The sequence below is a fragment of the Apus apus genome, chromosome 3, assembly GCF_020740795.1.
Source record: "Apus apus isolate bApuApu2 chromosome 3, bApuApu2.pri.cur, whole genome shotgun sequence".
Taxonomy (NCBI): domain Eukaryota; kingdom Metazoa; phylum Chordata; class Aves; order Apodiformes; family Apodidae; genus Apus; species Apus apus.
In genome coordinates, this window is record NC_067284.1 from 109,383,524 (window position 1) to 109,407,864 (window position 24,341).

General features: G+C 41.7%; 1 protein-coding gene and 1 long non-coding RNA gene across 9 annotated transcripts in view; one reads left to right on the top strand and one right to left on the bottom strand.

The window, feature by feature from the left end:
• Positions 1–21,664, top strand: LOC127382148 (uncharacterized). Of its 5 annotated transcripts, XR_007888888.1 has the most exons (8): positions 1–243; positions 4,435–4,541; positions 5,012–5,077; positions 5,777–5,897; positions 6,939–6,998; positions 12,025–12,123; positions 20,621–20,772; positions 21,478–21,664. It is a non-coding gene; the product is annotated as an uncharacterized LOC127382148 (long non-coding RNA). The 5 variants fall into 5 exon arrangements; XR_007888889.1 differs by lacking the exon at positions 6,939–6,998; XR_007888890.1 differs by lacking the exon at positions 5,777–5,897.
• Positions 7,638–24,341, bottom strand: part of LOC127382147 (24-hydroxycholesterol 7-alpha-hydroxylase) — a 27,461-nt gene continuing 10,757 nt past the window's right edge. For 2 of the 4 annotated variants that reach the window (XM_051613347.1, XM_051613350.1), the window contains 6 exons: positions 23,754–23,844; positions 22,598–22,731; positions 21,615–21,710; positions 19,698–19,786; positions 16,033–16,120; positions 7,638–14,834 (listed from right to left, as the gene is read on the bottom strand). In XM_051613347.1, the coding sequence (XP_051469307.1) occupies positions 14,763–14,834; positions 16,033–16,120; positions 19,698–19,786; positions 21,615–21,710; positions 22,598–22,731; positions 23,754–23,844 (570 nt within the window). In that variant the 3' untranslated portion in view covers positions 7,638–14,762. Of the gene's footprint in view, positions 14,835–16,032; positions 16,121–19,697; positions 19,800–21,614; positions 21,711–22,597; positions 22,732–23,753; positions 23,845–24,341 lie in introns of all 4 variants that reach the window. The other 2 variants (XM_051613348.1, XM_051613349.1) reach the window with 2 other exon arrangements.

A 24,341-nucleotide genomic window follows, 5' to 3' on the forward strand; every position in this document is an offset into this window, starting at 1 on the left:
GGGATGAGAGGGAGGATGCGGGGTGGATCCCCGCAGGCTGCCCGCACATCTTGCCGTGGCCCTAGTGACAAACCCCTCGGTGCCCCCCGTGAGGACGGTGCAGGGGGGGCCTGAGGGCCTGTGGGGGAGGGAGTTAAAAGCCTCCTCCTCGCTGCTGACCCACCCACAAGCGAACGCACCCTTGAAGGGAGCTCCGTCTGGGAGGGGATCCGGTGGTGGCTCATCTCTTCCCCAGACTCCCAGGTGAATGAATGAGGTGCATCTCCCTGATGCTGCAAGGCCAGGAGGTGCAGGGGGAAGCCTCTTCAGGAGCGTCACGGCTACAGTGTTAAATGGCTGATGGTGGTAATGATTTTAAAAAGAAGAGAAAGCATTCAGGTGCCCCCAGGGCATGCTTTGTGAAAGGAAGGGCTGTTTCCTCTCTTCCAGCCGTAGGTTGGAGACTGCTGAGCACCAAGGGCTAATGCTGATTTTCTGTGGTTCTCTTTGCTTTGGTATGTCAGAGGGATTTAATCAATGGGGTGATGCCAAAATATAAATAGGTTTCTGCAAAGATGGCTTTGAAAATTTATGTAATACAATGGAGAACCAGAAGACGCCCATATAATTATTAAAATACCCTGTAAAAAAATCCATGGAAGGAATAACTCTCCATTAGTTAAAAACATGTTAAGACATGTGTACCGTTTGTAGCAGTACTTTCCAATAATAGCAGAAAAAAAACTGCTGCAATGAATGAGATCAGTAGTGAATCCCACCTCATCTCTGCAAATACCTAGAAGCACTGCCTTGTTGAGTCTTGTACTTGAAACAGAATCTGAGTTTCTTCCTGGTTTAGTTACCTAAAGACTGACTTACACCTTGATGAGTGTCAGGTTTAGACACCTTCCAGGCTTTCTTCTTTGGTTCTACTTCTGTTTTTAATATATAACAGGCAACTTACAGTGGTATTTATTAATTCTTGCTGGTTTATCCTTGTGCTTAAAATATGAATCCCTGACCACGATCTCATTGCTTTAGGCACTATGCAGAAGAGAAAGCAAGCTATAGAATGAAAGATGTCACAATATAAACTAATCAGGTTCTGGATCAAGTTATGTGTTTGTTGTTTTGGTGTTTAAGAATTAAACCTGGTAGGATATCTTCCTTTGTCTCTATTTACATGTGTTCCCTTTGCATGATGTCTCATTTTAATATTCTGAGTAGGAAGAGCACCCACCATGCTTTTTCTGTCCCACAGTTTATGTTATACAATTTCCTTGTGTCTTCTTATTCCTATATGTCTTAACTGTGTCTTGTTCACAGTAGCCAATGTCAGGTTTTATTCTTTTTCATATTGGGCAGAATATTTTCATTGTGATGAAGCTGGCCCAGGGTAACCTTTCTTTGTAGTACAATGTAAATCTCTACAGTTAGGAAAGCAAGCTAATCCATGTTCAGGAAAAATCAGGAACACCTGCATCAGTCCTTTAGCTTTTATGGGCATCCAGACATTATTGCTAAGATGAAGGGGAGAAAAACCCCAAATTCCACTCTTGGTAGTAAAAATGTCCTTCAAATTAGATACTAATGAGAATGGCAACAATTGCAGTGGTTTTAGTATCCGCCGTTATAAGCATCAAAGATTGCCAAAGGTCACAAAGTAATATATTATTTAGACATGGCAAAGTGACACTGCAAAAATAAGAGAGTAAGAGCAGCTGAGAGAATGTCCTTGGAGTCACAGCCTTTACCCACTTAGGCCCGAGTGCTATTCAGGATCTGCAGCCTGAGTAGGCACTCTGTGCTTCCTAAATGCTGTGGGCATCTTCCCACAACCCAAGTAGCTGTAGAGTGCCAAAATCTGGAGGAAGCTGCAATTCTGGAAAGGATACCAAAGGAGGTGATAAAACAGCTGCAACTTGCAAGATTTGAAAGCAATGCTGTGGTCCTGCTCCCACAGAACTGAGTGGGAGTTCTGTTACTGATACCTCAGAGCACAGGCTTAGGCCATCTCATCCGAATTCTGCAGTCTGCACCTGCTTCTTATCTACAGATTTAATCTGTAAGCAGAAGTGCCCTCTCATGCACTGAAGCAACCACGGTGAGTTTCAACACAAATAAAGAGTATTGTAACCAAAGTACTTTTCACCCTGTCTGTTATGCTGATTTCTGATCATCACATACCGACACTGACTCACCCCTGCAGCCTTTGCAGGAGCTTTGGTGACAAAAGTTTTCTCTTTTCAGAAGAAAGGAGTAAGTAATATCTCAAAATCAGAAGATTTCCAAGAAGTGAACCCTTGTTTTGCATCTCTGCTCTCTCAGATAATCCCCAAATCTTTGGCCAGATATGGATTATGATTTCTTGCAAATGGCTGAGTCTGGAGATTAGAGTGGATAAAGCAAGTGAAATTAATGTTGACTCTGTCAGCATTAGCATACCCTTGACTGTTTCTGTTACTTTTTTAGAATATAAAAACAGTTGGATCCATCTAGCTCTGTATCTTGTCTCCAGCAGCCAAAATGGGATGCTTAGTAAAACAGTGTAAAAATAGACCATGTGTTCTTCTCCTATTTACCTTATAATTTTCCAGCAACTAGAGACTTCTGGAACTCGGGGTTCTATCCAATCTGCTATGCTTAGTAGTTACCAGTGTTCCTGTTCTCTAGGAGTTTGTCTGAACTCTTTGATGTTAAGACAATATGCTGTGCTGTGATAATTCATCACGGTGTAAAAACTACTTCAAGTCTTCTTCCTGCTTGTTTTATTAAGTGTTCCTTTGTTACAGAGGCAATAAATTAAATTTCCTTTTTTACCTTCTCATCAACATTATTTTCCGGACTTTAATTGGATTTCCCCCAGCTATCCCTCTTTCAAGCTGATGTGGTTTTCTTTATTTCCAGCATGAAACTTTATCACCATCCTCTCTGTCCTTCCTACTTTTACTAGAAAACACTGCTTTCTTTACAATTCATTCTACTAAAATGACTATTGAATTGTGCTGGTACAGCCAAGGGACTCAGAAGAACTCTGAGCATATGAGCAACTGAGCCCCATGACTTTGGGGGTCCTCTCTTCATCGAAGTGGGGAGCTGCTAATCTCTTAACATCTCTTTTGCCTTTTGGACTGCTTCCCTGGCCCCCCACAAAAATTTTCAGAGAGCATTCCACTTCAACCTCCAGATCTCCTGCAGCAAAAGTGATAGCTTGAAGGAGTGTCTCTGTATGTATAGTCAGGGTTATTTTTTCCCATGTACATTACTTTGCACTTGCCACTGCTGAATTTCATCTGCTATTTTATCACCCAGTCACTCAGTACAGTGAGACAACATTGCCTTGACACCTCTTCAGATCCATCCTCTATGTGTGTAGCAACTGCAAAGCAGCTTAGATACAACATACTGCAGATGTTTAAATAAAAATGTGCAAAGAGAAGACTGGACCTATCTTTTTTTTTTTTTCCTCCTTTTTTTTTTTTTTTTCCCATTTACCTACAGAGCATTTTGCACAGTTCTGGATGCAAGAGTAATGATTGCACCAATGAAAAATTGCTGCAGAAAAGGAGAGTATCCATCACTTGCTGTGAAGTTCTAGTGCCTGTCACACCCTTGCACATGCTACTCCATGAGCAGGTTGATCATGGATCAAGGCCATTTCCTTCATTGTGGATTTGGAGATGGAGGGAAGCACATGCTTCAGCTGTGCACAGGGGTGCTGCTTCTCTTGGAATCTGTTATGTGGGGGTCAGGCAAGTGGGAAGACCCTGTGGCACTACCCTGGGGACTGCTGAGCTCCCAGCCTTGCAGTGGGACAGTCCCTGCATTTGGCTCAGTTGCTCCCCAGACCCCCTCTCTGGTATCTCCACCTTGGCTTTGAGCGTCCTCAGGGTCAGACAAAGGTCAGACAGGAGACTCATGGTTTTTAAGGCAACGAAAACAGCAACAAAGAGTCTTGATATTTTCCATCCACTTCTGAGAGTGAGAGTTGCCTCAAAAAAAAGTCTTTTTCATGTGATGTTGCAAAAGTTCCACATCTAACATAAAGTCCCTCAAAACAGCTTTATTATCTTACAGCTACCCCTCAGTTTTGAAGACAACAAAAATACCATGTCCCAGTTTCTAGTTGAGGAATATATATGAGCAATAGATATTTTTTTTAGTCTAGATGCATGGTAGATCAAGAGAAAAAAAAAGGGTTTCACTGATTTTTAAAGAATTCCCATTTCAAGAAAGGGCAAAAAATAAAAAGCCTCTTTTTTTTTTTTTTTTTCTGTAACCAATACCACCCTTAAATTACGAGTACAGTTCTCTCAAATCTGAAGCCTTATGGTGAGATTTTAATTCTCCCAGTTGAATGAGGATGCTGAAGGATGAGGAGGTTTTCATTTTGTTGAAAGATACCAGGTATTTCAGATGATTGTTTTTACCTGTGGGCTGACTGCTTCTTCTCAGCTACCATCTCTCTGCAAAATGGAGGCAGCGCTGTGGGAACTGCCGAACCTGCTGCCAAAGCTACAGGCATCTCTTGTTGTGAAGTCAAGCAATGACAAACTGCAGAGGTAGGATGTTAAGGAAACTGATTTCCTTGTTTCTTTAAAAGATTGAATTTTCCTCTTGATGTCTTCCCCCCCCCCCGCCAGTGATCTCTCTGCAAAGTCTTGGGCTGTTTATTTCATAACCAGTTCGCTAAGGTCAAGGCCTGTGCAAGCTACCATGCAAATTCAAAAGCAGTCTTGGAGGTATAAGTCTCAACAGCATGACTGATAATGTCAGCTCAGATTCTTCAGGAATAAACTGTGGTTTGCTGCCATGTGTTAACGAGTAGAAGCACTTGGGTTTTAGGATTTACTCAAAAGAAGGGAAGCTAAAATATCTGGCTTGTCAAAATGATCATAAGCTTATAGAAGGAATGATAAAGATGCCAGACAAGTAAAATTCAGGAAATGAGCACAGTTTAACCAGAACACGAGCTCAGTCTCTAAAAATATTGTCTTACCTTTCTGATGCAGTGATTTCTATCTTTTTTTAGACTGAAATTCTCTGGGAAGAAAACTTCATGTATTTGAGGAAGTGCTAAGCATCGTGATGATAATTAGTAAGTAATTCTTACCACCTTCTCTGCTATTTCTTAGATTTGTGATGAGAATTATTAGAAGTGACTTGCCCATTGTGACCCAAATGGAGAAAAAAAAAAAAAAATGCAATGAGCCATAGCTATGTGACCTCAAGCCAAATGCTTCAAACTCATGTACCTAAATATAGACACCTAAATAAATGGCCTGATTTTCAGAAGCACTGTGCAATTCTGAGACTTGTAGGTGCTCTGGAAAATCAAGATGTTTATTTAGGTACCTAGGTACCATCTGAATGTATTATTTAATCTGCTTTAGAATATAAACAACTTTTAAAAAAGCACTATTTTTACATGTGCTAATGAGAAGGCCACAGAGTGTAATCAACTGCAAGACACAATTTACTCTGATAAAGTGAATAGTGTGGTAATTATTGTTAATTAATTGTTGAGAAAGTAGAATTTAGGAGCCCTAGTTCTGAAGCAGTGCTAGGTAGGTTTGATCAAGAAGTCCATTGTACTAGATTCTTTGTCTTTTATTAATCTTTATCCATAGTTACAGATATTGACATAGAAAAGCTTTTAAAAATGTCAGATTAAAGTGTATTGGGAGATCATAACTAATTATTTATGTGTTTCATTCTCCTGAAGTGTAATCCCTAGTCTTAAGGCTTTTTGTGTATTTCTTTCTGAAATCTTCATTCATTATTCTGACACTTCCAGGTGATTGTTGAAGGCATAATTGGAATATCATTGGAAGCAGATGAGTGTGAATGATGAGTTATTAGTCACCACATGACACCACATACACTTTGAATGAATAGAAAATAAGCAGCTCAAGCAGGTAACTACTGAGACTCTATTTTTGTGCCTGAATTGTGCCTAGAAGTGAAAACTTACACAGCCTTTTTCAACACTTGTACTAAGACATGTTGTTTTAGACACATTATGTTAGTGTACTCTGAAACATATATTATCATTATTTATATATATTATTGCACTCATTTCTAGAGTCATTAGAGAATCACAGAATGGTCTGGGCTGGAAGGGACCTTCAAGATTATCTAATTCCACCCTACCCTGCATGGGCAGGGAGACCTCCCACCAGACCAGGCTGCACCAAGCCCCATCCAGCCTGGCCTCAAACACTTCCAGGGATGGGGCAGCCACAGCTTCCCTGGGCAACCTGGGCCAGTGTCTCGCCACCCTCAGAGCAAAGAATTTCTTCCTAATATCTAATCTTCCCTCTTCCATTTTAAAGCCATTACACCTTGTCCTGCCACTCTCTACCCTTGTAAAAAGGCCCTCCCCATCTTTCCTGCAGCCCCTTTAGGAACTAGAAGGTGCTCTGAGGTCTCCCCAAGACCCTTCTCTTCTTCAGGCTGAACAAGCCCAACTCTCTCAGCCTGTCTTCATAGGAGAGGTGCTCCAGCCTTCTGATCATCTTCATGGCCCTTCTCTGGATTTACTCCAATGTGTTGGAGGCTCCACAACTGGACACAGCAGTGCAGGGGGGGTCTCATAAGAGCAGAGTAGGGGGGCAGAATCCCCTCCCTTGACCTGCTGGACACACTTCTTTTGATACAGCCCAGGACAGGGTTGTCAGTACACTAGTGATTGACAATTGTCCCCTAAATGGTGCCAGTGCCTGTGCACTGCCAGCCCTTTTGCACACTGAGCACTGGAGATGGCAACATGGAAATGGCCATGACACACAAGTTGTAGCTTCCATGACACTGAGTCATTGTGGCAGACCAATCTCTAAAGAATGTCCTTCTTCCACATCAGAGCGAAGTCTCTACCCCAAGAGCTCCAAAAGACATAGCCAGTCTATCAAGGCATTATGTGCTACCAGCACACTGATCTGGCAATCTTACCCTTGCAGTGTTGCACTCAAGATTTGCAGATTTTTGGCAGCCTGGATGTGGAAGTCCTGAAGGGAAGGGTAAGCTGCATTTACAGTTGAGCTGGGAAGGGGGAAAAAGGCACTACTGAAGTTCCCAGGCAGGATGGGAACCATAAAGGGAAGTTAAAAAGGAAAACAGGTCTAGGTTCTGCCCTTGGGCTGCTCCAGTGCCACCTCTGGGAGAAGCCCACTGTGCTGTGAATTCATTGTGTAAATCTGTTTGCAGAAACAGCCTGTGCTAGAGATGTCTCATTCAGACAACCAGCCCATCAAGCCATCCAATGGCACAGCACACTCCCAGATTGTGAGATGCTCAGTGTCCAGAAGGTGGGACAGCCCCAGCTCCCACCCTTTGCCCAGCTACCACCTTCTACCCCGTACAAAGACACCAAAGCTGGCACGTCCCTGCGTGGAGGGATAAATGTATCTTGGTGTGTGCAGAGCAGTGCTGGCAGGTGTGGTTGCTCAGATGCTTTAGTAATTGCAGCTTTTGCTATGTTCTGTCACTTGGATTTGGCTTAGCTTGTGGGTATGTGGAGAACTCATTTCCCAGTTTGCTCCTGCACACCCATAATGCCTCCATGTGCAAACTGTGCATATCCACAAAGCCTCTGGCTGCAAGAGGTTTATATAAGAGAAATACAGCAAGGCTGAATATGTTGATTAATACTCAATAAATGCTGCTGATTCAAGTCTTTTTATTATTTTGAGGAACAACCAGATCATTGTGATGAGACTGGCTTTTAACGAAGTGGTGCTAGGTTTCAGTTCATGGCTAGCAAAGAACAGTTGCCAGGTTTTCAGATAATAAAACATTCTTTGGTTTATTATTTTCTGAAAAAAAAAAAGCTTCAAACCTCAGGTTTAATGCCTGAAAACATTCTTGTAATCATCCTTTTTTTTTTAATCTGTGTAGTATTCCAGTTCCATAAACAAGCTTAAAATAGTAAATGATAATACCAAGATTTGGACAGAAGAAGAACATCAAAGGCAATATCTTGAGCTGTAATGAATTATCTTGCACTGCTCATCTATTCATTTTATCCTGGGAATCACCCTTGGGCAGCCATGTCACGATACAGGAGAGCACTTGCTTTTCTTTTGGTATCAAGCAAACAGGAGGACACACTGCTTTTCTGGGCAGTGACAGTTTTCAGAATAAAGGTCAGATAAAAGGCCAATGCCTTGAAACTGCCTCCAGATCTGTGTCAGCAGTAACAAAACTCAACACTATGAACTCAGTGGAACTTTTGTGTTTAATTTGAAAGAATCAAGTCTAGCTGTGATTGAGACCTTTGGCATGAGAGAGTGACAGAGCCCTGTCTTCAGGTTAGAGCACACTTTGCCAGTGTGAGACCCCACAGCCAAAGGAGTCTGGAAACCCCGTGCTGAGGGACTGCATCCACAGAGCCCCACTTGACTCTTCCTTGGGTCAGATGTTCACAGAAATCACTGGTAATTGTCTCTGAGCAAGGACTCAGGAAAAAGTGAACACTACATCTTGCCATTCCCTAATTACACTTTGTAAAGAACATGATCCTCCTCCTTAGATTTAGGCTTCTTTGGTCAGCTGTGGTTACCTAATTTGATGACTGCCTTGTGTGGGCTCTTGCACCCTCAGAAAGTCTTCTGCCTTTGTACAGAATATAGGCCTTGAGACTTGCCTGATTTATGTTTTGCAGATTGCTGAAAAGTCATCAGGTTGCCTTTCCCTCCTCTCTCCACCTCAGGAATGCATATAGACCAGATCAAAAGCTTCTGTTTCAGAAAAATGTGTGATTTTGTTTTCAAAACTATTAATAAAAACGTGATTTCAGTCCTTGGTAAAACAATTCAATTTATTTATCTGCATTTTTTTTACCTCATTTCAAGTGGGAATTGGCTTGTTTTCACTTCAGTCTGTGATGCTAGAGCAAGCTCCAAAGGCCCATCTGTTATTGAACTTTGGTATCCTCAGCCTGTGCTCAATAACTTCTGAGCATTCCATTTTTGAAGCTAAACAGATTGACTCCAAGGCTTGGCAGGCCTAGCAACATTTTAATCAAATTTCTGAGTTAGCTCTCATCTCTCAAATTTATCAGCAGCTTTTTGGAGTCACAGCCAGGGAGGTTACAGTGCTATCAGTGGGAGATGCAGTATCTCCATTCCAGCACAGAAGTTCACACTTTCATATCCCAAATCCATGTTACTCCCTTTAGGCTGTATCCCACTGGAGCTCAGGCCCTGTTGTTTGCTCATTTGCCTTGAATCCTTCCTCACTTGTCTTTTTCAAACCTGCAAAGATTTAACACTAATAGTTGCGATGTACTTGTACATGAAGCTCTTTCAATGCTTGCTAGTCCAGTACTCTGCTTGGTACTTGGAAAAGATGATGCATAAAATTTCTAAAGTAGTAAAAGCAGAACACAAGTGAAAAAAGCTTGACACAACTTAGGATATTAGAGCATAGATGTAGTTCCTATCTCACAGGAAGCTGCTAGACAACCTTCCAGGTAACACTCCTCCATAGGGGCTGGTTTTATGAAAGGACATTATATTTTGCTCAACAAGAAATGTGTCCATAGTCTTAAATTCCAAGCTTTGTATTTTAAAAAAAAAATAATTAAAAAAATAGTATTTCCAGGGTACAGCTGTTTCATCAGCATGTTAAAAAGTGTGAAGTGAGAGATTTAAAATATTTCTTCTTAATATTTTGACTGTAACTCTGCAAGTAATGTAATTTACCAGTAACACAAATATGACAGCTCCAATTCAGGAAAGCACACAGCTTATCCAAAGGTTTACAGACATCCATGAGTGCCAGAAAGCAGGCTTGAGAGCTCTGATGAGTATGAGCAATATGTACAACTTTGAATCCATACAGACTTTGCAGGAGTGGGAAATTAACATTATTGCCCCAATGTATAGATGAGGAAACTGAATCACTGAGGGATGAAGTGATTCGCACAATGAGTCAACAGGAGAGCTGGGAATAGAGTGCAGAATTCCCTGTGTTACCCATTGGAGTCCTTACATACTACCATTTCACAAATGCCCTATCTCTGTTAAAGACTTCAGTGCTATAATTGTCTTCCCAGGACTCTCATGGAAACAAGATATTTATAACTCCATTAAGCCCTTCCTAGTAATTTTATGATCAAAGTGAAGAAAATAAATAATGCTGTGCCAATCAGTGGCATGTCCAACATCAAGCAGAGGGGTCTACGTGATGAAAGCCTCTCCTTGGTTGTTTCAATGAAATGCTTGCTATCTCCTGAATGCCTCTCTTGTGTCTGACTCCCCTTCCACTGCATTCCCGTGGAGAGAAAATATTTTTTGCCATGTGATGAGCCACACATTTAGAATGTACCAAATAACTGGGAAAGATGCTTGCTGCCAGCAGAGCCTACTGGGTTAGGCTATAAATGTGACTGTTTAAAAAAACAACAACAAAAAAAACAACAACACAAACCTTTTTCCTAAAAGCCCTTAACATTTGCCAGCTTCACCTAAAAATAAGCAAAGCTACCTCAGTATTCCCACTAACCTTTGTATATCTTTAAAATTACAACACAGATGCCAAGATGAACTGTAAACAACGAGATAGCAACTGAGGCACTTGGACCTTGGTTCAGCAAGGCACTTAAGCCTGTGCTTAAATTGAAATCCATTCTGATTCTGCAAATCCATGTTAAGTGTTTGCTTAAAGCAAAGCACAGGCTTAAGTCAGGTTTTGCTTGGCACTGTGCTTAAGCACAGTTCAGAGCCAGGGCCTTGGTATTCATTTCTTTTTGAAAGGAAGTCTTTTATTTTTAGCTCACCTCTGACAGGCTACAGCCATATCTTTTAGTCCCCAGATATCTATTTTCAGGAGGTATACGTGCTAAGCCTAAACTTCTGGTTTCTGTGACAATCAGCAGCACAGAAAAGATACCAAATACCGTGCCTAGAGTCAAGAAAGAGAGCACTTGAAATACTTAACTGCTAAGTACAGATGAGAAGGGCCTTCAGTGAGACTCATTAGAGGGAAGACATAAAAGAAGTGTGATTATTCTGGGAGGTGTGTGCTGATAGCAGGGGTTATCTTTTCACCATGCTGACTGGAAACGGTTCACTTGCAGCAGGTCAACAATTAAACTCAATTTTAATGCATGTTTTGATCACTTTTCTGTCAACCGTTTTATTTCCAGAGGAAATTTATTATTTCAGGGAAAGTCTTTATTCTTTCCTCAAAAGTATCAAAAAAGGTTGGCTCCAATGTGATAGTTTCTGTGTTGGTTTGTTGAGTTTTGTTTTGTTTTCCTGAAACTCTTATTTAATAGACAATAAAGTTCAAAAATTATCGAAGAAAATTTGATTTAAGAGAGTTTTACTGCTCATTTCTCATAACTCTAGATTTCCTCTCTCTTCTTAAGAACCCTCCTACTGTTTGTTTCCCTGGCTTAGATATGGGAATTACTTATCCCAGTAGAAATTAATACCAACATACAGGTCTGGCCAGCTCAAAACGTGGGTTTTTCTCAGATAGACCTCGCCTATGACATGCCTGGAGGAAGAACAACTGCTTTTTCTAAGATTGTTTTCAAGGGATGCCCCACTGCATTCCCTTTAACATCCATACTTCACCCAGAAGGTAGAAATACAAAGATAGGTCAAAACACAGGAGTATTTTTTTTTCTCTTTTGGTTAAAAATCTCCTGCTTGTGGAGAGGAGATACTGTCCTTGTGGTGGTAGTGTGAATAAAACCTTATTCTGACTCCTCCTCCTGATACATGGAAATAGCTTTCCAACAGTAGGGAGAGTCAGGTAAGAGAGCAAATGCCCCATGGAAATTCAGCACTGCTGTATTTAAAAGCAGACTGGCCAAACACTTGAAGAATAATTTAGATACTGTTAATCCACTCCTGAGCAGGGTATGACGATGACCTTTTAATAGCTGTTTCACCCTGTCCCAGTGGAAAAGTGCTGCCTTTCTGTCCCCCAGGAGCTTCTCAATTATTTCCAGGTAGAAGACCCCATTTAGCTCTATCACTTGACCACCACATTGCTTTACTAATCCACCTCCCTTGGTTTTTTTCCACCTAGGAAAGTATGGCAAGTGCATGGAGCTGTCACAGGGCAGTCACACAGCGATGAGATCCCAAGCCCACTTCTGTTTATTATCTCTCTGGCTGTCAAGAACAGGTACTTCTTTCCTGCCAAAAGCCTACACGTTGATAAAAATATGTCCTGCTTTTCAGGACAAATTTTTCTGACTGATTCTAGCCTGCTAGGGAGTTGCTAACTCCAGTAGCCAGGCAGAGGTGAGGTTGCCTTGGCTCCACACCCCTGGGTCCAGCTGGCGGTGAAGCTGTGCCTGGGTTCCCAGCAGGCTCCTACATGTGTATGCACTGATGGCCCCACTGGCCAGGGGGGCAACACAGACAGGAGCACTCAGCACTCACACAAGTAGCACCAACAGCTTCATCCTGCTTCCCTCTCTAGCAGATCAAGGTGAAAGTCTGTGAGCATGGAATACACATAAAAATACACATAGATGCACTATGGATCCCTGCAGTAACTGGTCCTGAGTCCTCGCTCTCCCCAGCTGCCTCCTGCCCAGAGACATACATGCCCACAGACACGTACAGGGGGGGCTTGGTCAATCCCCAGAGCCCATGGGCTCTCTCCAGCAGCTGGTCTGATGTCCTTGATCCCTCCAGCAGCCAGCTCCCCCAGGCGCCTCCCCCTACGAGTCACACACTTCACCCACTCCTCAGCTAGCCTGGCTGGGTGTTCACTACCCATCACACACTGACATAGCACACACACACATTACCACACCCACCCTCTGTCCAGCTGCTGGCACCACAGACCCGGGAGCTCTGTGACCCATGGCCCCACCCCAGTTGCTGCACTTAGACCCCCATACCCACACCTGCACACACAAGAGAGACCATCACACAAGAAAATATTTGAAAATGGAGAGTAAGAAGAAGACAGGAGAGACTGCACTGATCAGGCACAGGGCACAGCCAGGCAAGCAGACTGATCAGCTGTTTTTTTACATGCAACTAACCTCTGTTATCCCCTTATCCCTCTTTTTTCCATGTTTGTTTCTCACCAACCCACCTTGGTCCTGCCCTTTCCCCATCTTTGCTTCCTCCCCTAAAAATCCTGTAAGAAATCTTGTTCAACTGCAAGCTGCTCCTCCCCTGCATCCCACAACAGGTCCAAACTGATGCTGACCTTCAGGTTATACTTTCCTTTAGGGACCTTTTTAGTTTAAAGTCAAGTTTGCCACTATGGAATTTTGATTTTTGAGTTACCTCTCCTGGGAAAAAAAAAAAAAGCAAACAACCAAAACAAAACCAGACACACACAAAAAGGCCCCAAAACACAAAAATAATGAAACAGAAAAATAAAAAAGAAATGCATATTGGGAGAAAAAATATTTTTGCAAACCTACCAGATACCTGAACAGATATTGTGGACCTTTCCAAATTTTAAAATTAAAATATTCACTTTTGGATAATAACCACACATGAAAACCAAAGGTTTCAGTTATGGAAGAGATTCTGAAATAGCAGCTAAGAGTGCAGCACTTGCAGAGCTAACCTTTATGAGCTAAATTGGAAGTTGGATGAATCATTTTCCAGCCATATAAATCATCAAAGTTTGTTAAATTGTTGTATCCATAACTGAGGTAAACCAACCATACAATGTATTATTTTCCTGTGTATGTTATTCCCATACTTTTTGCTGTTGTTGAATGTCCATTTATGGTTTTTTTGCAAATACTTCTAAAATGATTAATAATCTTTACTTAAAAGACTAAAAATACATGCCAGCTATTATTGTATATGAAATCTGACAGCAGTTAAAATGTTGGTATCTGAACTTACTTGACAGCTTCTTTGAGCATCTTTTACTGGGTATTCTTTATAGGATTAAATATTTTTAGATTTGTGCAATTTGTTCTATTAAGTAAGTCATGCTAAAGGAAAAGCAAAAGTGTTTCAGGTTAGACTACCAGTCTAATGAATAGCAACAGTTTTTTCTTGCAATTGCTTTTCACTGGAAGCCAAACATCAGGATCAAACTCTCACTGCATATTCATGCAGGGACTGATTCTGAATCCTTTGGAGTAAATAAAGCTCAGTAGAAATGTTAGGTGCTGCAGTGGAACAAGACCTCAGTGTTAAGCCTGCTTTCAATTTTTCCATTACAAAGGCATTTTATTTGCCAAAAGCTGGCATCCTTTGTAGGCAGAGCAGGCCAGATCTTCACCTACCTACACAGGCAGTGATACAGAAGTTTATTGTAGGTGCAGATCTGATCCAGAGGTCTCTGCTCAGCAGTGCCCTGTATTTTGTCCCAGCACCAGGGACCTGTATGCAGCTACCACAAGGCACCACCTTGGTCCTAGTTCATAAAGACCTGCAGGAAGCAGTGACCTGGCCCAAGGAACCTGCTTTTCCACTGATTCTAGCACAACTTCCATGCAGGATTTCCAAACATGTCAGCTTTTTGTCCTGAATACCTAGTTGGTAAGTTCAGCATATCAGATTTGCAAAGTCTGTGAATAACTGCCCCACAGATTATTAATGCAGTGGGAGAGCTTGATTTTTAAATGCTGGGAGGTAGGGAATGGGGTGAAGAGCATAGATATGTCTATATTGGTATGGCAGACCACAACACTGAGCATGTACAGCATTGAAACCTGAAATTAAGAACTGTCAAGGCAGAGAACATATCTGAAGCTGTAGGAAAGGGAAGCAGCTCAGTGGCCCATCCATCCAGTGGTGGCTGGCAAAGGAAGGTGAGCCAGTGCTGGGCAGCTTTCATTCCCGGCATTTATACTGGACCCGGAACGGTGCCATGGGTTGCTGTGTCCCCACCAAATGTAAAGGGCTCTGCAGAAAGAAGAAAATCAATAGAAACATTGATGTTAGTTCAGTTGGAGTTATCACCGTGCTTTAATATTAATATAGAAATATATGTTCTTGGAGCTTTGGTCTGAGAGAACCAAGATGAAATAGAATGGTTTTGGGTTGGAAGAGACCTTAAAGATCATCTAGTTCCCACAACCCTGACATGGTTGCTCAAATCCCCATCCAGCCTGGCCTTGAACACTTCTGGGGAGGGGACAAACATATTTTCCAGTGGACTGACACTATTTCTTGGCTTTACTAAAGCCATTGAGTAGGGCCTTCACAGTTATTTTTGATTCCGCTCTGATAGAGGATGACTTGTGAGATCTTAAAAACTCAAATGGTTTTTAATATCTTCATCAGCCTAATTGACTGTGGGTGCAGACCTCAGTTACAAGACACTCCAGTGAGAGCTGGTGTGGCAACACACCATCAGTGAGGAAGAGGCAGTCTTCCTCCACATTCTGGGTGGACCTTCTACCACCATTTGAAATCAACATCTCACATTCCTCACAGAGAGGAGAGGAATGAAGTTCTTCCAGCTTCCAACTTCCAGCCAGTTTAGCTGTAGGGCATGTGTGTCATGTTTAGGTTGTGACAGGTAGACATGCTCATTTAGCAGCAGTCCGTGTTTGTGAGGAATGAGGATTTTTGGAAAGTAGAAAGGACACAGTGCAAATGGAGAAGGGAATTTCTGCTGAGAGTGGAGACTGCACCACTCCCTTAATGGTAAGACCTTTCTGTGTCACAGTTGCTCCTTCAGTCCTACCCTAATAATTTATCTTCCACCATGGAATACGTTGTGGAAGAGCACTGCAACTGCTGCATCTGATTTCACATATTTAAAATATTAATAATCCAGTTCCATATTCATTGTTGTTGTCAGTGTTAGAAAGGAATTCTAAAATCTCTTGTAATGTTTAGGCAATGATGAGACAATATGCTCTTGTAGGTGATTTCTTACATGGACAACACAGCCTGTCTAACAATGCTGGAGTTACTCTGGGGTTCCTGAGCTAAAACAAAGGCTGAGTTATTCATGACATGTTTTATTAACATGCCTCTCTCAACATTGTGCTTCATTTATACATAATGACAGTGGAGCATGTTTGTTCAGCTGAGTGTGATGAATGAAGGACAGAAAGATGTGAAATGCTATAGAAATTCAAGGACCTTTTACCTCCTTTGGTACTGCATCCAACAGCACAAATTCATATTTGTATAGGAATAACACAACGAACAACTGGATTTCCATGACAGCAAACCACCTGCAAGAAAGGACAGGAAAAAATTGGCTGTCCAGCCTGACCATCACACGTGGGTTATCATCAGATAAGAAACAGGGTGTCTTGGCCACATTTTGCATTCCATGCTTTAGTTCTGCCTGAAGGTTTATCTGCAGTAGGAAAGCATGTTGCAGCCTTCTGCAGCTTCATTACCTGGTGAAGAACACAAATGTAGTGGCTGCCCCTTCTTTTTGGGGAGACATCAGACCAACAATATCCCTCTGACACCCTATTTTAAAACAGCCCCTTATCATTATGGCTTTTTTCCACTGTGTAAACATTTATGTTTTAAAGCTTCCTGACTTGAAAGAACTTCATAGGAGTGCAGAGACAAATATAGAAAAGCTGATATGACTAATTGTACTATATAAAGTTATACAATACAGCTGGGAGCTTGATGACATCAGAGTAGCTGTGACAGCAGGAGTTACTTAGTGCGTCAGCACTACCATGCACTACAAGACCCAAGGGCATGATTTTTTGTCTGTAACATCCTCAGAAAAGTTTTTCTTAGTCAGCCCAGAGAAGATTTCAGGTAACTGCAGGTGAACTCCTTTAGGCTTTCTGCATTTGGGCACCAGCAAGCACCTATGCCAGGTCATAGGATTGCTCATGTGCAGAATTGAGACATAACTCTTAAATACCTAGTTAAAATAGTAATACTACCTTGCTCCTCTACAGAGGTTATTTTCCATTATCTGAGAGAGGCTGGGAAATCTGGATAAAGCAGCTTTTGCAGAATTCACTGGGGAGAAGGGCACGTGACTGCACATGGTGTCAGCCTGGAGTTGGCCTGGCAGGTGTGAAGAGGAGGCTAATAATCCTCACGAGACCCAAGCTAACTTCTGCAGAGTCATCCAGATCTGCTCACTGAGCTGCCCTGTGCTCTGGAGTGGGAGGGTGCTCGTTTGTTTTGGCATAGCTTCAGCCCCAAGTTCTCTCTGTGATTTCACATTTGGAATTACCTCGAGACAGGGAGCTTTTGGTGACCTTGAGCTCAGGGGAATGCAGTGTGGAGATGTTTCAATGGAAATTAGCTCAGGTCAGGCAGGACTTGTTAGCCCAACCTCCATACTGGTGGCACCATACAAAAGGTGAGCTCCTTACTGCATTGTTTGCATAATGCAGCCCTGGGCTTCTGATGCTTGAGGTCCTGCCTCTGAGCCATCCTCACGGGTCTGGCATGCATGTACCATGATGCAATCAAATGCCAAAATGCCTCCAAGTTGCCCTGAAGGTGGAACTGCTGCATTTACAGAGGGCTGTCCTTCAGACACAAGCACGGGCACATGTGGGCTGACCAGCTCTGACAGCCCTGTACCCCCAGCAGGGTCCATCCCCAGCCCATCCAAGCAGCAATGGGTAGAACCAATAACTGACTGCAGCACTTCCCACCACCACATCTCAAGGTGCTTTTTGCAACAGGCTGCTGTTGTTATTCTGCTCTGCAAACAGAGGTCCTGAGACATAAGGATGATAAGCAACACACATGTCCAAGGCTGGCCAGAGGGTCAGCCCAGGAGTGAAAAGCAGGACTGCAGAGTCCCATTGTGTCCTTCTCTTCTGCATCTCATTGTACTGAGCAGAAACCATGAGCTTTCTTGCAGCTAAATGCTCCTTCGTTCCACCTGTCTTTTGTATTCATGAGTTCTAGAGCAGTTTTCCTGCAAAAACTCAAGAGTCACTGATGCATTCCTGTTGTATTTAGCAACAAGGGGGTTTGACAGAGATGTGTTTTCTGAAATCTCACCCCCAATGCACTGCTCTGTGTTGGTGTTGTGCTGGAACCCCAGAGCCAGCTGGGGATTGTGGTCCTGCAGTAAATGGACTCTGAGAGTGAAATCACAATCATTGTGCTGAAGGGTTTATAATGTCAACGTAAGACAGGAGACAACCATGCAAGAGAAGCACAGGCAATAGTCACCTGCTCAGAATAAAGTAGCTTCACTGCCATGAAATTTTTCTTTTAGGTAAAAAAGAAGATGGCTCAGAAATGGCTTTGTTGGAGCTCTTCCCATATTGGTTTTCTAGAATATTTGACAAGGTGTTTTCAGTTGGATTAAATTCGTTTCATGATGAACCTTTGCAGTGGTGAAATGAAATGTTTCATACATTTCATTTATACATGCCAGTACTAAATTAAATTAAAATGCATCATAAACTTGAAATATCATTGTTTCATTCAGTTGTACCAAGGGAATCTTCAGCCTGGGATCTAGATACATCCCTTGATTTAATTTCCTTTCTTTCAAGACCACCAGTTTATTCTTTTAGAATTATTACTGAAAAATGTGAAGGTGTATGTTACCATGTGGACTGCCAAAGGGTTTGAAAGGATGTTTTGTCTGTTAGCAAAAAAAAGATTCTCCATCCACTGGCTATGTAGAAATGTTATCATTTTCTTTCTAACCACAAACTTATCTTAAAGATACTATCAGAGCCCAGAGAAAAGCCTGAACAAAGAAATAGGTCAGTATATATAAACAAGCAGCTTCAAGAAACATTGTTTTGCAGCTTGTCCTGTACCTGTGGATGCCTCTTGTGAATTCTGCTGTCACCCTTGCTGGGAATCAGGCTGTGCTCATATTTAGCTCAAGAATTTGCTACTAGTCGAAGAGGAACAGCAGTGAGTGAGCACTTTCCTCTGACAAGCCGAAATGGTGAATCAGTTTTATTCCTTTTGTTTATGTCTTTAATGCCTTCACAAAGTACATCTGACTGTCATGTCCAGCCTGCTGCAGGGTACAGATTCAAGAATCCAGATCCTCTGCAACACCCTCTAGACTTCTTGCTCCACATGGGACTCCTGAGTTAAACTGACTAGTTTTAAGGATTCTTGGTTACTTGCCTCTTACAGGAGACCAGGTTTTGAAGGCTGAGAATTGAGCATAGAGATGTTTGAACACAGAAACGAGGAGCAGCTGGCTCCCTGGGACTTGTTCCAGGAAGAGGGACAGCAAAGAAAACAGCAGAAGGAATGCAGGAAGCACTGAGGCTGGCATTGCTGGAGGAGTGGAGAGAGACAGGATCTGCAATTTAAGCCATCATACAATTGCGTGGGCCTTAATGCAAAGACAAGATTTAAACAGAGAGGAGCCATCTAAGACATTTGGAGATTAGCAAAGATGTCAATAAAATCACAGAGGATGGAAAGAGAGTCTCAGACCAGAGAAATGTTACTTAGGTTAGTTTAGACCTGGTTTATGGCAACCTAAATGCCTGTGTCTGTAAACTGGCATGTTGGTAAGTGGAACAACTCCCCCTTGATGAGAAGGTTCCTCAGCAGCAGCAGAGCCAGGCTGACTTTCCTCCCTGGGGGATATGCCTGCATACACTAGTCTCAGATTCTGTTTTTACATCATGACTTAACCTGTCTTTTCCAGGAATTAAACCACTTTCAAATCAGTTTAAACAAGGTCCAGATAATACTGAACATTAGGGGACCGACAGAGAGCGAAGCAATGAAAACACTTTATCTCTAAATGTAAGGGAAGCCTAGTTCAAGAGAGCTGTTCTCTGCAGGGTTTGGGAATAAATAAACCCCAGCTGTTTCACTGACCTTCCTGGACACTGATGCTTTCCTCCTCCAAATGCCACAAAGCTGTCCAAGAAAGCATTCTTCTCTAAATTTGCCTCTTTCCAACGATCCTGTGGGAAGAAACTTAATTTTTTCCAAATCAGCCTTATATAAATAAAGCTTAACTTTATTTCTCTAGGCTAAAAATGACCTTGGACAGCTAATCCTCAATACAAAGTTGTACTAGTGCAATTTTTTTTTTTTGCATTCAACCTGTTAGTGTTAAGAGTCTGGATTCCAAAGTTAGCACCAACTCCAGGAAAGAAATGAGGGTCCCATTTGCAACATACTTAGTGCTGAAGAGGTTTTCAAAATCACCCCAAAAGTTCTTCCTGCACCTCCCCATTTTTTTAAATCCTGTCTTGAGCTACTGAAATGACTCTAAAAATGGTGACCTTCTCCTTTTAGATATATGCATCTTCAAAGTAAAAATTCAACCAGTACCTTCCCTCAGCCCCAAAATCATATCATGGCACACAAACAGCTCATGCACACAAACTACTTCTTAGACTCTGTGCACAAATACATGCAAGGGGGTATGAGCTGTCACAGAAGGACTGCACAGCCCCATCCTCAGGTGCAAGCCAGTGTGTGAAAAAATGAACTCTTCTCAACAAAAAGAGTCTGTATCTAGAGGGCTTCTTGCTCCATCCTGAGTTGCTTTAAAAGAAAGGGAACAACATGAGGAGCAAAGCAAAATCAGCCAAAGTTTGGGTGGGTGATACTGACAGAAGTAAATCTCTTGAATGCTGGGTGACAAATTATACCAGCCTCCAGAAACCCACTGCAGCTCTGCTAAGGCCTTCAAGTAATGCTCTGCCAAGTTGATGCCAGCTAACTCCTCTGATGAAGATGTCTTAGAGGAGATGTAATATTGTCTTTATTTATTTTGGATTTTTTTTCAGCTTGGGCTGTTTGGAGCTTTCTGAAGAGGAAACCTGTTAGCATCAAAATCCAATAAAAGCAAGAAAAAAAATCTCAGCAGTGATGAAGTAAGGTGATACCATTTGGAATGACAATGTCCAAGAGGTACTCATCTATTCCTCATGGAAGAAGGGTGAGTTTCTAAAAAACAAGCTAGCTTGCTTTTTCAGAATAAAGTTACAAAAGAAATAAGCTGCTGCATCAAGGTTTCTGTTTAGGGTTTCAGACAGGCAGGGTTTGTTGTGAGAGATTTCACATCAGTGAAGAGTTCACTAGAAGGGAAGTTTTGTTTAAATTACTCCTTGATGTATTTTTGTAAAAAAGACAAACTGTTCTATCATGGCTGATGCTAAAAAGAGCAGTTACAGGCCTGCCCACACAGCCACCTGGAGTGGAATAATAATCAAGAAACTCTAGATGAGCTACTGATATAGCAGATCTAACACCTACCAGAAATCATCTGACTGGAAAGACCAATAAGCCTGGGTAAATACATGGAGATGAGCTATACAGACAGATGCCAGGGAGAGGAGAATACTTCATAGAATCACAGAACAAAATCATAGAATGGTTAAGGTTGGAAGGGACCTGAAAGATCATCAGGTTCCAACCTCCCTGTGATGACCAGGGACACCTCCCACTAGACCAGGTTGCACAAAACCTCATCCAACCTGGTCTTAAACACCTTCAGGGAGTGAGCAACTTGGAGTTGGGTTCAACAGTGAAATCAGAGGGGTCTTTCCATGGTGGGCTTTGAATCAGGATCAAAGTGATATACAGTATTACCATATTATTTGGAATATATAACTGAAATTTAAAGTCTTGCTTATTCCTACAGGGTACTCCTTTTTGTGCACATCTCTGAATACAAGGCCATTCTCCAGACAATTGGGAATACCCAGCTTTAAGCCAATTTGTCCATGTGCTTTTGTTGTGAAGAGGAGAAAGGACAGCAAGCTACAAGTGACAACTTACTGGTTTGAACATGTCTGGGTCAGGAAAATATTTTGGATTCCTGTGCAACCAATATGGTGACAACATCAGCATGTCACCCGCAGGGATGGTGAAATTCTGAAAAGGACACAAAACTTTGAGAAAATAATGGGTTCAACTGACAAAACAGTCCCTCTTTAGTACTCCTCTTCCATCAGCAGAAGCTCCTAACAGAGGACAAGTGAAGATGGTGAAGCCATGGTGGGCATATTAAATGTTTGAGGCTTCTTCTAGCTGTTGCTTCTTTTTCCACAAAAAAGACCTGAACAGTGGAGAATGTGGAAAGACCATTTTTGTTCTCATTTGGTTTTTCAGATATAGAAATAATAGAAACATTATTTCTGTCTTTCCCACTTCTTGAAGTACCATGTGAGTTGCTATTTTTTTCTAAATCTTTGTTAAGCACTTCCTTCAAAATACAAAGAAATTAATGGAAATACTTTTATGACAATAGACCTTTATAGCACTTCAATAATTACTTAAATGAGCATGAGTGTTGATTCCTTAAGAGAGAGTGTTTTTCTCCTGAACCTTTCTTTGTTAGGCACCTGAACACTCACACTTCCCTTCTGAATGGCACTGAAGAGAATCAACAGAAGAGTCTTATAAATTACTAAAACGTGGTGCCTTTTACTGTATTTGTTTGCCTGATTACTACTTCATCAGCACAATATCTCCAGCTCAATTAAATTTCAAAACTGAAGGGAAGACTGAGCAAAAGCAGGAAAACCACTCTTAAATTAATGATGATTAAAATAGTGATGATGAATAAATCTGTTAAACTAAAGAGAAGTTATGTGTGAGGAACTCACATATATGTTGTGGAACATCTCTACTATTTTAATTTTATCTAGATTTACTGGGAGACCACCTTCCAGACAAATCATAGGGCATCCTTTTGGGAAAAAAGAAAGAAAAAAAGAAGAAAAAAACCCAACAACAAACAAACAAAACAAGAAACTCACCTGTATTCTTATTGGGTTTACTACTTTCTTGGTGATGGCACCTGGAGACCTCAGCCGTATGGCTTCCAAAGTGCACCATTTAATAAAAGGAAGCTTCTTAAGGTCCTCTTCAGAGACTTCTATTTTATCTTTACCTGTTGTGCCATGAGAAAGAAGACCCTGTGTAAAAATCAGATTTCATACTTGTTTTGATACATCATGTTGTCTTAGACCTTCTGACAGAAAACCTCTAAGACCTTTTTACATCCAGACATTTTTTTTTTATATATTTCAAAGTAAAAAAATGGACCATAACCAGTACAATTTAAGAAAAGCCACTGAAGACAGTTTAATCACTCTAAGGTAGCTGTAGCTATGGCATTCACAGAAGAGGCCAAACAAAGATCATGGATATTATGAGTTCCAGGACTTGTTCAGTACTTTGTTAGGATGCTCAGGGGAATTTCAGTGACTGTAGGCACCAAGACAAGTGTTCAAGGCTGAGCTCTTGGGCTGAGTCAACTAGCAAATAAAACATGGCCAGGAGAAAGGCTTAAACACTGGTTCATTATTATCCTTATGGTTAATTATTGACACATTCCTTGATGTGGTGTTGACCCATGTCAACTAAGAGTCTCCCATGAACGTCTAAGCGTTGTTCAGTCCTACTGAGCGTTGTCCCCACTGCCTGTGGGAATGACTGCTCCCAGCAGGTGTCTGGGTTTTGAGGGAAAGAGATTAGTCATGTGGGGGTGAATCATGCTGAACAAATTTGCCTCAGATGAGGGAAAAGAGAACAGCTCTAGGCCCGTTTTTCCACAGGATAACTGTAACTGGAGAACATCCCACCATGAAAAGCAGCCGACCCTACCATAGCTGCATGAAAAAAGTGCAGGAGTGGTTAATACCAATCTAGGTCTAAATGATAGGTGTGAAATGGAGAGACAGATACATATGGTTCTTTTTCTACCTTCTTTTGCTAAGATCAAATGTGATTTTGCTTAAAAATATGTTTTACTCAGCACATGCTCAAAGAACTGAGAGCTGGGCTCTATGTTATCAGCAGTACCTTCAGCAGCAACATGCATCATACCAGCCACTGACCACTGGCCATGAGCTGGGCCAAGACAGAATAAATACATTCTAGGTTCCAGAAGGACATGATTGGATTTCTTACCTGCTTTGCCAAAAACAGAAGCCAGGTCTTCCATGATTTTCTTGTGAATGGAAGGATAAGAGAGTATGAAAACAAGTGTCCAGAATGCAACCTAACCAGAGATGAGAGCACTTCAACTCAGGAATATGGAACAGAATGACAGTGTCTTTGTAGAAAATCACAGAGGCAGGTGAAAACATTTGTACTTCTTGGCTGTGCCTGTTGTAGCTGGGATGCAGAGCGAGCTCTGCTTCCAGGGTAAATCCACATCTAAGGGCTCAGATCCTGGGAGATTAGGTCTAGGCATCTGTTGTGTACTTATCTTCAGTGAACATTACATAGCTTTGGCTTTCAGCTTTGAAACACGGGATCCTTTATTTAATTTCAAATAGCTAGGTGTTAAACTTAATTACTGAATCATTGTGTGTGATTAGATTTAGCCGCATGAATGGAAGAAAAATTAAATAGTAAATTCCTACTAATATTAGCAGAAATGAGGTGAAATAATTTGCAGGGCACTGTCACAGTGAGTGACACTGAAATGGGCAGGAAAAGTTTTAATTAACAGCAAAACAAGCAGTAAGTATATCCCCTTTAGAAATAATTTGC